A 12,919-nucleotide genomic window follows, 5' to 3' on the forward strand; every position below is an offset into this window, starting at 1 on the left:
TTTTAACTTTTAAAGAAGGACAGTAAGTCACTGGACAACAACCTAAACGTAATGTTGTTGTAATACATTATGAAATATATACAAATCCTTCACCTAAACGTAATGTTGTTGTAATACATTATGACATTATACAAATCCTTCACCTAAAAGTAATGTTGGTGTAATACATTATGAAATATATACAAATCCTTCACCTAAAAGTAATGTTGTTGTGATACATTATGAAATATATACAAATCCTTCACCTAAACGTAATGTTGTTGTGATACATTATGAAATATATACAAATCCTTCACCTAAACGTAATGTTGTTGTAATACATTATGAAATACGTACAAATCCTTCACCTAAACGTAATGTTGTTGTAATACATTATGAAATATATACAAATCCTTCACCTAAACGTAATGTTGTTGTAATACATTATGGAATATGTACAAATCCTTCACCTAAACGTAATGTTGTTGTAATACATTATGAAATATATACAAATCCTTCACCTAAACGTAATGTTGTTGTAATACATTATGAAATATATACAAATCCTTCACCTAAACGTAATGTTGTTGTAATACATTATGAAATATATACAAATCCTTCACCTAAACGTAATGTTGTTGTAATACATTATGAAATATATACAAATCCTTCACCTAAACGTAATGTTATTGTAATACATTATGAAATATATACAAATCCTTCACCTAAACGTAATGTTGTTGTAATACATTATGAAATATATACAAATCCTTCACCTAAACGTAATGTTGTTGTAATACATTATGAAATACATACAAATCCTTCACCTAAACGTAATGTTGTTGTAATACATTATGAAATATGTACAAATCCTTCACCTAAACGTAATGTTGTTGTAATACATTATGAAATACATACAAATCCTTCACCTAAACGTAATGTTGTTGTAATACATTATGAAATATATACAAATCCTTCACCTAAACGTAATGTTGTTGTAATACATTATGAAATATATACAAATCCTTCACCTAAACGTAATGTTGTTGTAATACATTATGAAATATATACAAATCCTTCACTTTGATCTGTAGACAGAGCCTCAGTGGGAGCTAAATAATGGATTTATTTTCAAACATAAAGCACTTGTTTCAGATCAAACTGGTTCAACAGAAAACTCTGATCCAGTACTTTCAACTGAGCCCTATTTACCTTTTCCACTTTGTACTTGTCAACACTTGTCCAATTATACACTTGGAATAAATCACAAAGCACTTTAAAAATGGATAGACCACTCTTTCATTTATCCACTTCCATTATTTTAAACATCCTCTTTTACCTTCCCTGAGGAAGGCTGGTTAAAGCCCAAATGCGTGGGTTATCACATTTTTAACATGTTTCAAATATGAATTGGCCAATATGAATGAAAAGCTTTTTAACTTTTAAAGAAGAGTGCCTTGGTTTCCTTTTTTTCTTTTGATCCTCTTTTACCTATTCGAGCATGGCTGCAAATGAGGGTTGGTCCATGAGGGTTGGTCCCTCACTGTGTTCTGGAGGCTTCAATAAGCATTGATTTAGCTGCTGTAGAAGGCTTTGTGTTTTAGTGGATGTCATGGATGAGGACCAGATATTGTGATGTCACAGTAATCTGCTCTGATGTACCCTGAAGCCCAGCTGGACTTTCTCCCAGCTGTTAACCCTAACCCTGGGTTAGGGTTAGGGTTAGGGTTAGGCTAACCCTTTCTCCCAGCTCCACTGCTTCAAGTCAGGACAGAGTTCACAGGATGCAATGTCAGGGCTTTCAGCTGAGCCTGATACTTAGAACCAGGACAAGGTGACCTGGCAGCCTTCCAGGGTCAGGTCGTATTTAGTATGAAAACCTGAAGATCATGTGCGTGTGTTTGTGTGCGTCACGCCTCAGCCCCATATATGGACATATTGTGTCAGTCTCATGTGGTCTATGAGGTCAGACATTTATGATGTCAGTCATGTCCATAACTGGGAAAATATGGCCACATTTTGGACACATTTTGGCAACCGTGACACAAGTCACACTTAAAAATGAATTATGTTCTTGTCCCTTTTATGCCCATATTTAGAGATCCCTGATGTCATCAATATTAAGCCCATATCTGGGAATGCCCATATATGCCCATATTGTGTCAGTCTCAGGGCGATGCTTCTCACCCTTAGGGCGTCTTACTGGTTTTAAATAACTGTAATGTTGTAATGTAAGTAGTGACATTATTACAAACCAATGTATTCCATGTACTTCTAAGAAGAGGATTTATAACTACCAGCTCCCATCTAGTAGAGATTATTAAAGAGAGAGCTGGTCATATCATGGTGATGCTGCATCAGCAATACAAAAGTTCCTTTTAATTTTCAATGAAACATGATTAAAAAGAAGTGGTTTTATGTGTGAACCTCCAGTGATGCTGGGAGAGGATCCTTAAAGAAGTGGTTTTATGTGTGAACCTCCAGTGAGCCTGGGAGAGGATCCTTATTTCTTATCTGCTATTATTCCTTTGTGCCGTGGCAGATGGTCTCCATGCTGAGACCTGTCTGAAGGATGGTCTCCATGCTGAGACCTGTCTGAAGGCCAAATCAATTCTTCCATGAAAAAGACTAAACTAACACCGTTTCTCAGAGAGAGAGAGAGAGAGAGGGAGAGGGAGAGGGAGAGACAGAGACAGAGAGAGGGAGAGGGAGAGAGAGGGAGAGAGAGAGAGAGAGAGAGAGAGAGAGAGAGGGAGAGAGGGAGAGGGAGAGGGAGAGAGAGAGAGAGAGAGAGAGGGAGAGGGAGAGGGAGAGAGGGAGAGAGAGAGAGAGAGAGAGAGGGAGAGGGAGAGGGAGAGGGAGAGAGAGAGAGAGAGAGAGAGGGAGAGGGAGAGGGAGAGAGGGAGAGAGGGAGAGAGAGAGAGAGAGGGAGAGGGAGAGGGAGAGGGAGAGAGAGAGGGAGAGAGAGAGAGAGAGAGAGAGAGAGAGAGCTCCAGACAGTCACAGATATGGGTTTTAAGAGCAGATATAGTGTACAGTTATGTGTGTGTGGGTGTGTGTGTGTGTGTGTGGGTGTGTGTATATGATATAGTCAATGTCTAGTGTGTGTATGTGCACGTGTGCACGTTTCCCTCATGTTTGGTAAATATTTTTCCTCTTTGGCTTTGAAACTGCCCACTTACAGTATGTACAGTAGGTGCATCCTTTCATAAATATCACTTTCAAAACACTGTGATCAACAAACACTACTTCACAGGCCTCTTCAGACATCTTTCATATTCCTCTCTGTTTAATGTTTAGACAAGGATTTGTATGAAATAGTAATATTCTAGTCTTTCAGTGTGTTCTTACAGTATGTGTATGTTATGATTGTAGTATATAACTGATATGGTCCATAAATGCACCCTAGGTGTTCTTTCATGTCCTATATGTTGTAGAGATCCACTGTGACATTGATGTCGGTATGATATTGACATGGTTTGATTGTTCTGGGATTTGCACTTCAATTTCACCACAAATGTTTGTTCTGTGGATTCCTGGCAGTTCCCGGAGGCATCGCGCCTGATTCGCTGACCTTCACTCCGCTGGATGACATGATCTTCCTGAAGTGGGAGGAGCCAGTGGAGCCCAATGGCCTCATCACCCAATATGAGGTAAGCTCTTCTATTGGTTGACTCAGTACATGTTGTTGTGTTATTCATTAAACATGTGATAAACAATACGAGGTAAGCTCTTCTATTGGTTGACTCAGTACATGTTGTTGTGTTCATGTTGGTCATTCATTAAACATGTGCTAAACAATACGAGGTAAGCTCTTCTATTGGTTGACTCAGTACATGTTGTTGTGTTCATGTTGGCCATTCATTAAACATGTGATAAACAATACGAGGTAAGCTCTTCTATTGGTTGTCTCAGTACATGTTGTTGTGTTATTCATTAAACATGTGCTAAACAATACGAGGTAAGCTCTTCTATTGGTTGACTCAGTACATGTTGTTGTGTTCATGTTGGCCATTCATTAAACATGTGATAAACAATACGAGGTAAGCTCTTCTATTGGTTGACTCAGTACATGTTGTTGTGTTCATGTTGGTCATTCATTAAACATATGCTAAACAATACGAGGTAAGCTCTTCTACTGTTGGACTCAGTACATGTTGTTGTGTTCATGTTGGTCATTCATTAAACATGTGATAAACAGGGCCAGCTGGGATGAAGCCACAGGGCAGACCAAGGACCAGATGGGGGGATTCTACCTCCATGCTGGCCTTGGAACGTCTCCACATCCCCCTGTTAGAATGGTCTGATGTGGCGGGAAAGGAAGTCTGTGATTCTCTGCTGGAACTGTTACTCTGTGACCCCACTCTGGATAAGATGAATGAGGATAGAAGCATGTCAGTATGAGCATGTTAACTCAATGATAGACAGAGTTAGTATAGATAGTAAGATAGATTGATTGATATGTAGATTGATACATTTGAGCGATCGATAGATCGGTCGACAGATAGATTGGTCGCATGAATCAGAAACATTTTAGGTTATCTTTGACCAAGTATGTTGTTCATTAGCAATTTTGTGGCGACCCAAGTCTATCAACATGGTACATAGTCAACTTGCACTACAGAACATGGATACAAACAGTATGTAGATACTGTAGCTATTGTCCTATAGCACCACCCTGATTGTAGCACAGCTATTGTCCTATAGCACCACCCTGTCTGCTACACAGCTATTGTCCTATAGCACCACCCTGTCTGTAACACAGCTATTGTCCTATAGCACCACCCTGATTGTAGCACAGCTATTGTCCTATAGCACCACCCTGATTGTAACACAGCTATTGTCCTATAGCACCACCCTGATTGTAGCACAGCTATTGTCCTATAGCACCACCCTGATTGTAACACAGCTATTGTCCTATAGCACCACCCTGATTGTAACACAGCTATTGTCCTATAGCACCACCCTGATTGTAACATAGCTATTGTCCTATAGCACCACCCTGATTGTAGCACAGCTATTGTCCTATAGCACCACCCTGTCTGTAACACAGCTATTGTCCTATAGCACCACCCTGATTGTAGCACAGCTATTGTCCTATACACCACCCTGTCTGTAACACGGCTATTGTCCTATAGCACCACCCTGATTGTAGCACAGCTATTGTCCTATAGCACCACCCTGTCTGCTACACAGCTATTGTCCTATAGCACCACCCTGTCTGCTACACAGCTATTGTCCTATAGCACCACCCTGTCTGCTACACAGCTATTGTCCTATAGCACCACCCTGATTGTAACACAGCTATTGTCCTATAGCACCACCCTGTCTGCTACACAGCTATTGTCCTATAGCACCACCCTGTCTGCTACACAGCTATTGTCCTATAGCACCACCCGGTCTGCTACACAGCTATTGTCCTATAGCACCACCCTGTCTGCTACACAGCTATTGTCCTATAGCACCACCCTGATTGTAACACAGCTATTGTCCTATAGCACCACCCTGTCTGCTACACAGCTATTGTCCTATAGCACCACCCTGTCTGCTACACAGCTATTGTCCTATAGCACCACCCTGTCTGCTACACAGCTATTGTCCTATAGCACCACCCTGTCTGCTACACAGCTATTGTCCTATAGCACCACCCTGTCTGCTACACAGCTATTGTCCTATAGCACCGCCCTGTCTGCTACACAGCTATTGTCCTATAGCACCACCCTGTCTGCTACACAGCTATTGTCCTATAGCACCACCCTGTCTGCTACACAGCTATTGTCCTATAGCACCACCCTGTCTGCTACACAGCTATTGTCCTATAGCACCACCCTGTCTGCTACACAGCTATTGTCCTATAGCACAGTGAAAGGGAAGTGTCACTGAGAGCAATGTAGCAGCAAGGCAAAGCACCTCTCTGGGAAAAAACTAAAGTTTACCAAAGAGACACTTTAATAGGAGTAGTGTCCTCTATCCATTACAATGTATTAGCAGGACTTACTCAATCATTAGCCTTGTGCATTGCTTTATGGATAGCTGTGAGTTATGTATACCCATCTCACTTTACCATGCCGATGCCAAATGAACCCTATTACTCTAAAGTTTAGACTAATGATTTAGAGTTTAGAGTCTAAACCCATAAATAAACCAACTCCAGAAGTCCACACATTGATTAGGCAAAGCAAAACAATAAATAAACTAATAGTCCAGTTCTATTTGTATTTTCGTTCAAAGTTCAAAATTAGGAAAACTATATATTTTTGGAAACTTCAGAGTGTAACAAATCAGAATATCCATGATTCCATTTGCGCTGAAGCCAATATGGTGGTCATCTTGGACTTTGAAAAATGGCGACCTTTGAATATTCGTTTTTCAATATCTCGACTTCTAGATTATGTAGGATCATGATTCTAGTGGCTAAATCAACATTTTTAGGGTTAGGAAATCCAATGGTGCTAATTAGAAATATTCACAAATGATCAATGGCACAGATTTGGGTCATCATCCTTAACTCATATGCTGCCATTTAACAATACCTTCGTACTCTTTAACTGCCATTCGTCTCCATAGACTTCCATGTAATTCATAGTGCACGGATCATGCACACCCATGCCTAGATAATGCACCACGTGTGTCCACATTGCTCACAGCTTTCAAACAAAAAAATCCGAATGGAAATCCGTTCAGGCATTCATGAGATAGCAGCCATTATGTTTTACACTGTTGTGAGCTTGGAGGTCTGCTACCTGAGTTGTATGGGGGTTGTATGGGGGTTAAACAAGCAATTTCGCGATCGCTATCATGCCTACTAACGTTTTTGGGGTCCCAAAACATTTTTTGAAAAAAAAAATGTTTTGATTTTTTTTTTTTTTTTTTTTTTTTCAAAATGGCGGAAATTCTCGGGTTCCTCGGGCGTGGCAGGGAGGGACATCGCGAAATTCTCGGGTTCCTCGGGTTTGGCAGGGTATGAGTTAATTTTGGGGGCAAAAGGTAACATTTTAATATTCGTTTTTCCACTATTTTGAACTACAGTACATAGGATCATGATTCCAGTGGTTAATCTAAAATGTTAAGGAAATCAATATATTATCTGAGGAGACAGAGACAGATAATTTCTCTCATTGACACAAAATCGTGTCATTTATTTACACCCAACATAAAACTGAATCGATTAGGTTTCAAACTATCAAGTACAAACTGGTATATTTCTGCTGTCAGGGTGGAAACCTTGTATGAACAAAGCAGTTACTTCTCAAAAAATGGAAACAATAACCTGTTCCAATGGATCCAATGAAATGAAAATATTATTTAGTCATATGCTTTTGTTAATACTTTTTGTTCTTTCAATATTCCTAACCCTAACCCACAGAAAAACACTTTCAGTGAGGGGGAAGCAAAGGGACCAGGTGGAGATTGACGTAGTCAAAGGGGCAGCATGGGTCAGAGTTCTGAGTGGGCAATCTGCGTGGCGCCTGGTTCTAGAGGGTAAGGCTAGTCATAGTCTGTGGGTCCTGTCCTGTCTAAACATGCTAACCCAGGGGTCAAAAACTGCCACAACTACAGGTTATAGTAAGCTAGAATAAATCAGCAGGCAGAGAATAGTGGAATAAGTGAGGCAATAAATGATCTGGCTACTCAGTGGAAACAGGCAAGCTTAACTGTAGAAATAGCAAGAACACAGTAATCTATACATCATCCTCATTATCATCATTGCTGTCACTAGTCAATGTATCTTGACAGTCTTCATTGTGACATCAATAAATGCAAAGACAGTGACATTGACCATCTCAATGATTGCCTCTGGTACTGCGAGGTAACTGATTTCAGCTGGCCATCCTCATCCTTGAAATAGCCATTGTTGAGTGGGTCAAGGAACTACTGAGCTACGTGTGCCTGACTCCACACTCTGGCCTCAAGGCACTGAAGATGCTTTCTCAAACCAGTGATGTAACAGAGGATCTATTAACTACAGTAGCTAAGTTTGTATGCACTGCACTTACCGAAGGTAAGCTGAGAAGGCATCTATTCTGCAAACACTTGCAGAAGGGGTCAAGCTTCCACTCACACTTGGTGCTCTTAAGCAGCATGTCCTAAAAGTCCATATCGAGGCCAGAGTGAGGAGTCAGGCACACATAGCTCAGCAGGAGTTCCTTAACCCACTCAACAATGGGTATTACAAGGACGAGGATGGCCAGCTGAAACAAATGAGTCTCTCCCAGCAATCATTGAGATGCTCAGATGTCACTGCAAAAAGCAGACTGTCACATAGATGTTCTTGCAGATCAGTGGAGCTACCCTCTATGGAATTATGTCAGTGTAGTACTGACTTCCAAAACGATGAAGGCTGTCAACATAAATCAGCTAGTGACAGCAATTATAACATTGAAGATGATGTATAGACAACCGTGTTCTTGCTATATTGCTACAGGTAAGCATGTCTGTTTCCACTGAGTGTATTTATTGCCTCACTTATGCCACTATTCTCTGCCTGCTGATCTATTCTTGCTTGCTACTAGTAAGACACCTCAGGGTGACATGCGACCTCGCCCTAAAGGGCGAGGTCGCGCCAATTCTTGACTATCTGGCCAACCACAGTGTTTCTCTGACGATTCTAGTTGTTATCATTCTGGGGGGAGTTTGTTCATGTTTTTGTGAGAAAGGCCCTATCGCCAACCCCACCTAGGGTGTGAGCGATGGGGCCTAAACATGGAAATGTGGAGAACACTATATATGGAGATAGTCCAGTCCATCATGTCATAATGGGACTACCGTCATAGACAGTAGCCATTGTTAGGCCGGAGTCAATGGCTGTGTCTATGACAGTAGTTCCATATGACATATTGGACTAGACTATCTCCATATAGTGTTATCCACATCTCCATGTTAGGACTCATATATGGGCATAAAAAGTATGTCATGTGACATCACTTCCTGTACAGACAGTCAGCCATTGACTCCGGATTAACAATGGCTACTGTCTATGACGGTAGTCCCATATGACATATTGGACTAGACTATCTCCATATATAGTGTTATCCACATCTCCATGTTTAGACAGCCAATGACTCCGGCCTAACAATGGCTACTTTCTATGACGGTAGTCCCATATGACATGATGGACTGGACTATCTCCATATATAGTGTTATCCACATTTCGTGTAGCCGCCCTGTACAGGAAGTGATGTCACAACTCACTGACATCACAGAGGATACGGAAGGGCGGTCACGAGGATACGGAAGGAAGGAAGGACACTCAAGCGACACGGTTCTTCAGAGTATATGCGACATTCATTGTGATGGCACACTCACAGAATCAATTTTATGCCCATACATGGAGTTCCCTGACTATGTTATGTCAAAACATGCCCATATGTGGACATTACCAAATATGGGCATTTCCAGATATGTCCTTAATATTGATAACATTGGGACAGGGATCTCCATATATGGGCATAAAACGTATGTTAATTAGTAAAGCCAAGCTTGGGTTTGATGCCTTGGGATTTCTATATTTGGACATAAGTGTGTACCCAATAGGTCATCATCTGGAAAGGTAGGGTGTAAATCAGAGTAAAGCAGGCTTTTGAGCTTGTTAGGGCCAGAGATTGATGACATCAGAAATCCCCATATATGGGCATAAAGGGATTTTGCTTTTGGGAATACCCATATATGGCATTTTTATTTTATTTTATCCTTTATTAATAAAAATACATGTATGTATCCATATACATATGGAGTTCAATATTGATGTTTTTGGAGAAGGTATGTTGTAAATGTATGCTACTTAGTAAGGGGCCTCGGGTTAGATACTCTTTGTATGGCCTCTGGAGGTCCTTGGCGTCGGTTAGTAGTATGCCCAGCACATAAGATGTGGGACGTCACAAAGCCTGCGGCCATGTAGCATTTTCCATCAGGCCTGTTGGTTTTCTATGACGGTAGTCCCATATGACATGATGGACTGGACTATCTCCATATATAGTGTTATCCACATTTCGTGTAGCCGCCCTGTACAGGAGGTGATGTCACAACTCGCTGACATCACACTGACATCACAGAGGATACGGACGGTCACGAGGATACGGAAGGAAGGAAGGACACTCAAGCGACACGGTTCTTCAGAGTATATGCGACCTTCGGTCGCAATAACCTGTATTTATGCCCGTTTTTGACCCCTGCCTGTATCTGGATTTGACCCTTGCCTAAAGCCCTTGTATTCCAGCCTGTTTGGACAGATCCCCAGTGTTTGGACCAGGACCGGACCCACAGACTACGATTAGCCTTATCCCTCTTGGACCAGGTGCCACGCGGATTGCCCACTCAGAACTATGAACTATGCTGCCCCTTTGACTCTCTCCACCTGGTCCCTTTGTAGTCTGGGAGCCAAAGGGTGATTTTTGGCTGAACGTGGATTCGCCTGTAAAAGTTTAGATAGGGCGCCCGAGTCGGCGACCTTCGGGGTCACCACAGCACCCACAAAACTCTGAAAAGTGATGACTCATCACTAAAGTCGATGGGAGCCCAACTTGATTTGGCCGCTGTGGCGACCCCGAATGTCGCAGACTCGGGCGCCCTAGCTAAATCATTAGAGCATGCCCTGAGCTACATCTGTGCTAAAAACCCCTAAGGCCTCCGACTAACATGAATGCTCACCCATACATGCATTGTTTTCTGAGGCCATTTCTAGCCCAAGGAATGTTTTTTGTGCGAAACAAATCATCATGACAAAACCCTAGTTAGACCCCTCAGATCCTACTTAAATACCCAGAAAAAAAAAGTTTTTCTGGGTATTTTCCTCCTGTATAGAAAGTCAATGGGAGCCCAACTTGATCTGGCCGCTTTGTACCTGCCTCTTTGCTGCTATTGGGTCCTATATCTGTTTGGTGAAAGTTTTTGCTATTTGCGGAAGAACTTATCACTAAAATTGTCTACGTAGTATAGACAAGAGCATATGAAAAATATCTTCATTGGGTCCATTGGAACAGGTTATTGTTTCCATTTTCTGAGAAGTAACTGCTTCGTTCATTCAAGGTTTCCACCCGACAGCAACAATATAGCCTACCAGTTTTTACTTGATAGTTTACTTAATCAATTCAATTTACTGTTGGGTGTAAATAAATTACACAATTTTGTGTCATTGAGAGAAATCATCTGTCTCTGCCTCTTCAGATAATATATTGATTTCCTAAAAATGTTAGATTAACCACTGGAATCATGATCCTATACTGTCGTTCAAAACAGTGGAAAAACGAATATTAAAATGTTACCTTTTGCCCCCAAAATTAAGGATGAGGACCCACATCTGTGCCATTGATCATTTGTGAATATTTCTAATTAGCACCATTGGATTTCCTGACCCTAAAAATTTTGATTTAGCCACTATAATCATGATCCTACATAATCTAGAAGTCGAGATATTGAAAAACGAATATTCAAAGGTTGCCATTTTTCAAAGTCCAAGATGACCACCATATTGGCTTCAGCGCAAATGGAATCATGGATTGTCTGATTTGTTACACTCTGAAGTTTCCAAAAATGTATAGTTTTCCTAATCTCCAGAAAATTTTAACTAACCTTAATTTTTGGACAAATAGAACTGGACTATAAGTGGAGTGAATCACACACACAGATCAATTGAATGTTAGAATAGATATTGATGATGAAGCCATTTGGACAAGAAGAAAAACCATGAATCTCCTCTCCTCTCTTGCTGGAGTCTGATCATAGAGAAGGTTGTTTGTACCGGCAGCAATAAGACACCATAAGATGATGATGATGATGATGATGATCATGATGATGATGATGATGATGATATGATGATGATCATGATGATGATGATGATGATGATGATGTGGGGTTCTGGGATTGTTTGTGCTTATAGTACAGTGTAGTAATACGATATTAACAAAACAAATACTAATATAATATTTAAGATGAGATGGCAAAATATCGTCACTGTCTGGCCAAAACTCAATTTTGCCATAAATCAGGGCTATTGAACACCCTTTACAGCTGAGTGTTGGTTAAAATGATATTCAACCAATGGAAAGTAGTAAAAAGTGCTTTAGGACAAATCCTCCTAACTCCAAACTTTCTGCCAAACCGGCTAACTCCACCCGATTGGCCCGATATTTTTTTCATAAATATGTGCTATTGAACACCCTTTACGTCTTTGTGTTGGTTCAAATAATATTGAACCAATGAAAAGTAGTCGGTCAAAACCTCCTAACTCCATGAACATTTTGGAGTTAGGATGTTTCGGCCCGACCGCAGAGATATTTAACTGTGATCATCTCCAAATGTAAGGTTGTTGACTGATGATGCTGGTAGAAGATAAGATAAGATCTAACATGAATGATCAGAGTATACATTTGGTAGAACAGATCATAAAATGATCTTGGATGTTTTACTTTGGTGCAGGTTTTAATGACGTTACTTCATGTCTTCCTGTCTGACCTCAGATCAGTTACCAGAGCATCGAGTCGTCTGACCCGGGCATCAACGTGCCGGGTCCCAGGAGAACGGTGTCCAAGCTGCGGAACGAGACCTATCACATGTTCTCCAACCTTCACTCTGGGACCACCTACCTGATCTCCGTCCGAGCCCGCACAGCCAAGGGCTTCGGCCAGACCGCCCTCACCGAAATCACTACCAACATCTCTGGTAGAGTAGCAACAATCACTGTGAAATCACCACCAACATCTCTGGTAGAGTAGCAACACAATCACTGTGAAATCACCACCAACATCTCTGGTAGAGTAGCAACACAATCACTGTGAAATCACTACCAACATCTCTGGTAGAGTAGCAACACAATCACTGTGAAATGAGGCTGTTTAATTTTCCATTTAGATTCTTAATGTTATCGTATTTAATTACAGTTGTTTTTAACAACACATGAAAAGCAGGACATTCCCTCAACACATTCGTAAGGTTTAAAGCTGCA

At 41.0% G+C, this 12,919-nt stretch overlaps 1 protein-coding gene across 1 annotated transcript in view; it reads left to right on the plus strand.

The window, feature by feature from the left end:
* The window catches only part of LOC308294562 (receptor-type tyrosine-protein phosphatase U-like), a gene marked incomplete at its 3' end in the record, with an annotated part of 189,970 nt that overhangs the window by 160,616 nt on the left and 16,435 nt on the right, over positions 1 to 12,919 (plus strand). The window contains exons 9-10 of the mRNA XM_080737295.1: positions 3,523 to 3,632; positions 12,435 to 12,636. Of these exons, the coding sequence (XP_080593421.1) occupies positions 3,523 to 3,632; positions 12,435 to 12,636 (312 nt within the window). The remainder of the gene's footprint in view (positions 1 to 3,522; positions 3,633 to 12,434; positions 12,637 to 12,919) is intronic.

This window comes from Nannobrachium achirus (genome assembly GCF_963921795.1).
Source record: "Nannobrachium achirus genome assembly, chromosome: 2".
Lineage (NCBI taxonomy): Eukaryota > Metazoa > Chordata > Actinopteri > Myctophiformes > Myctophidae > Nannobrachium > Nannobrachium achirus.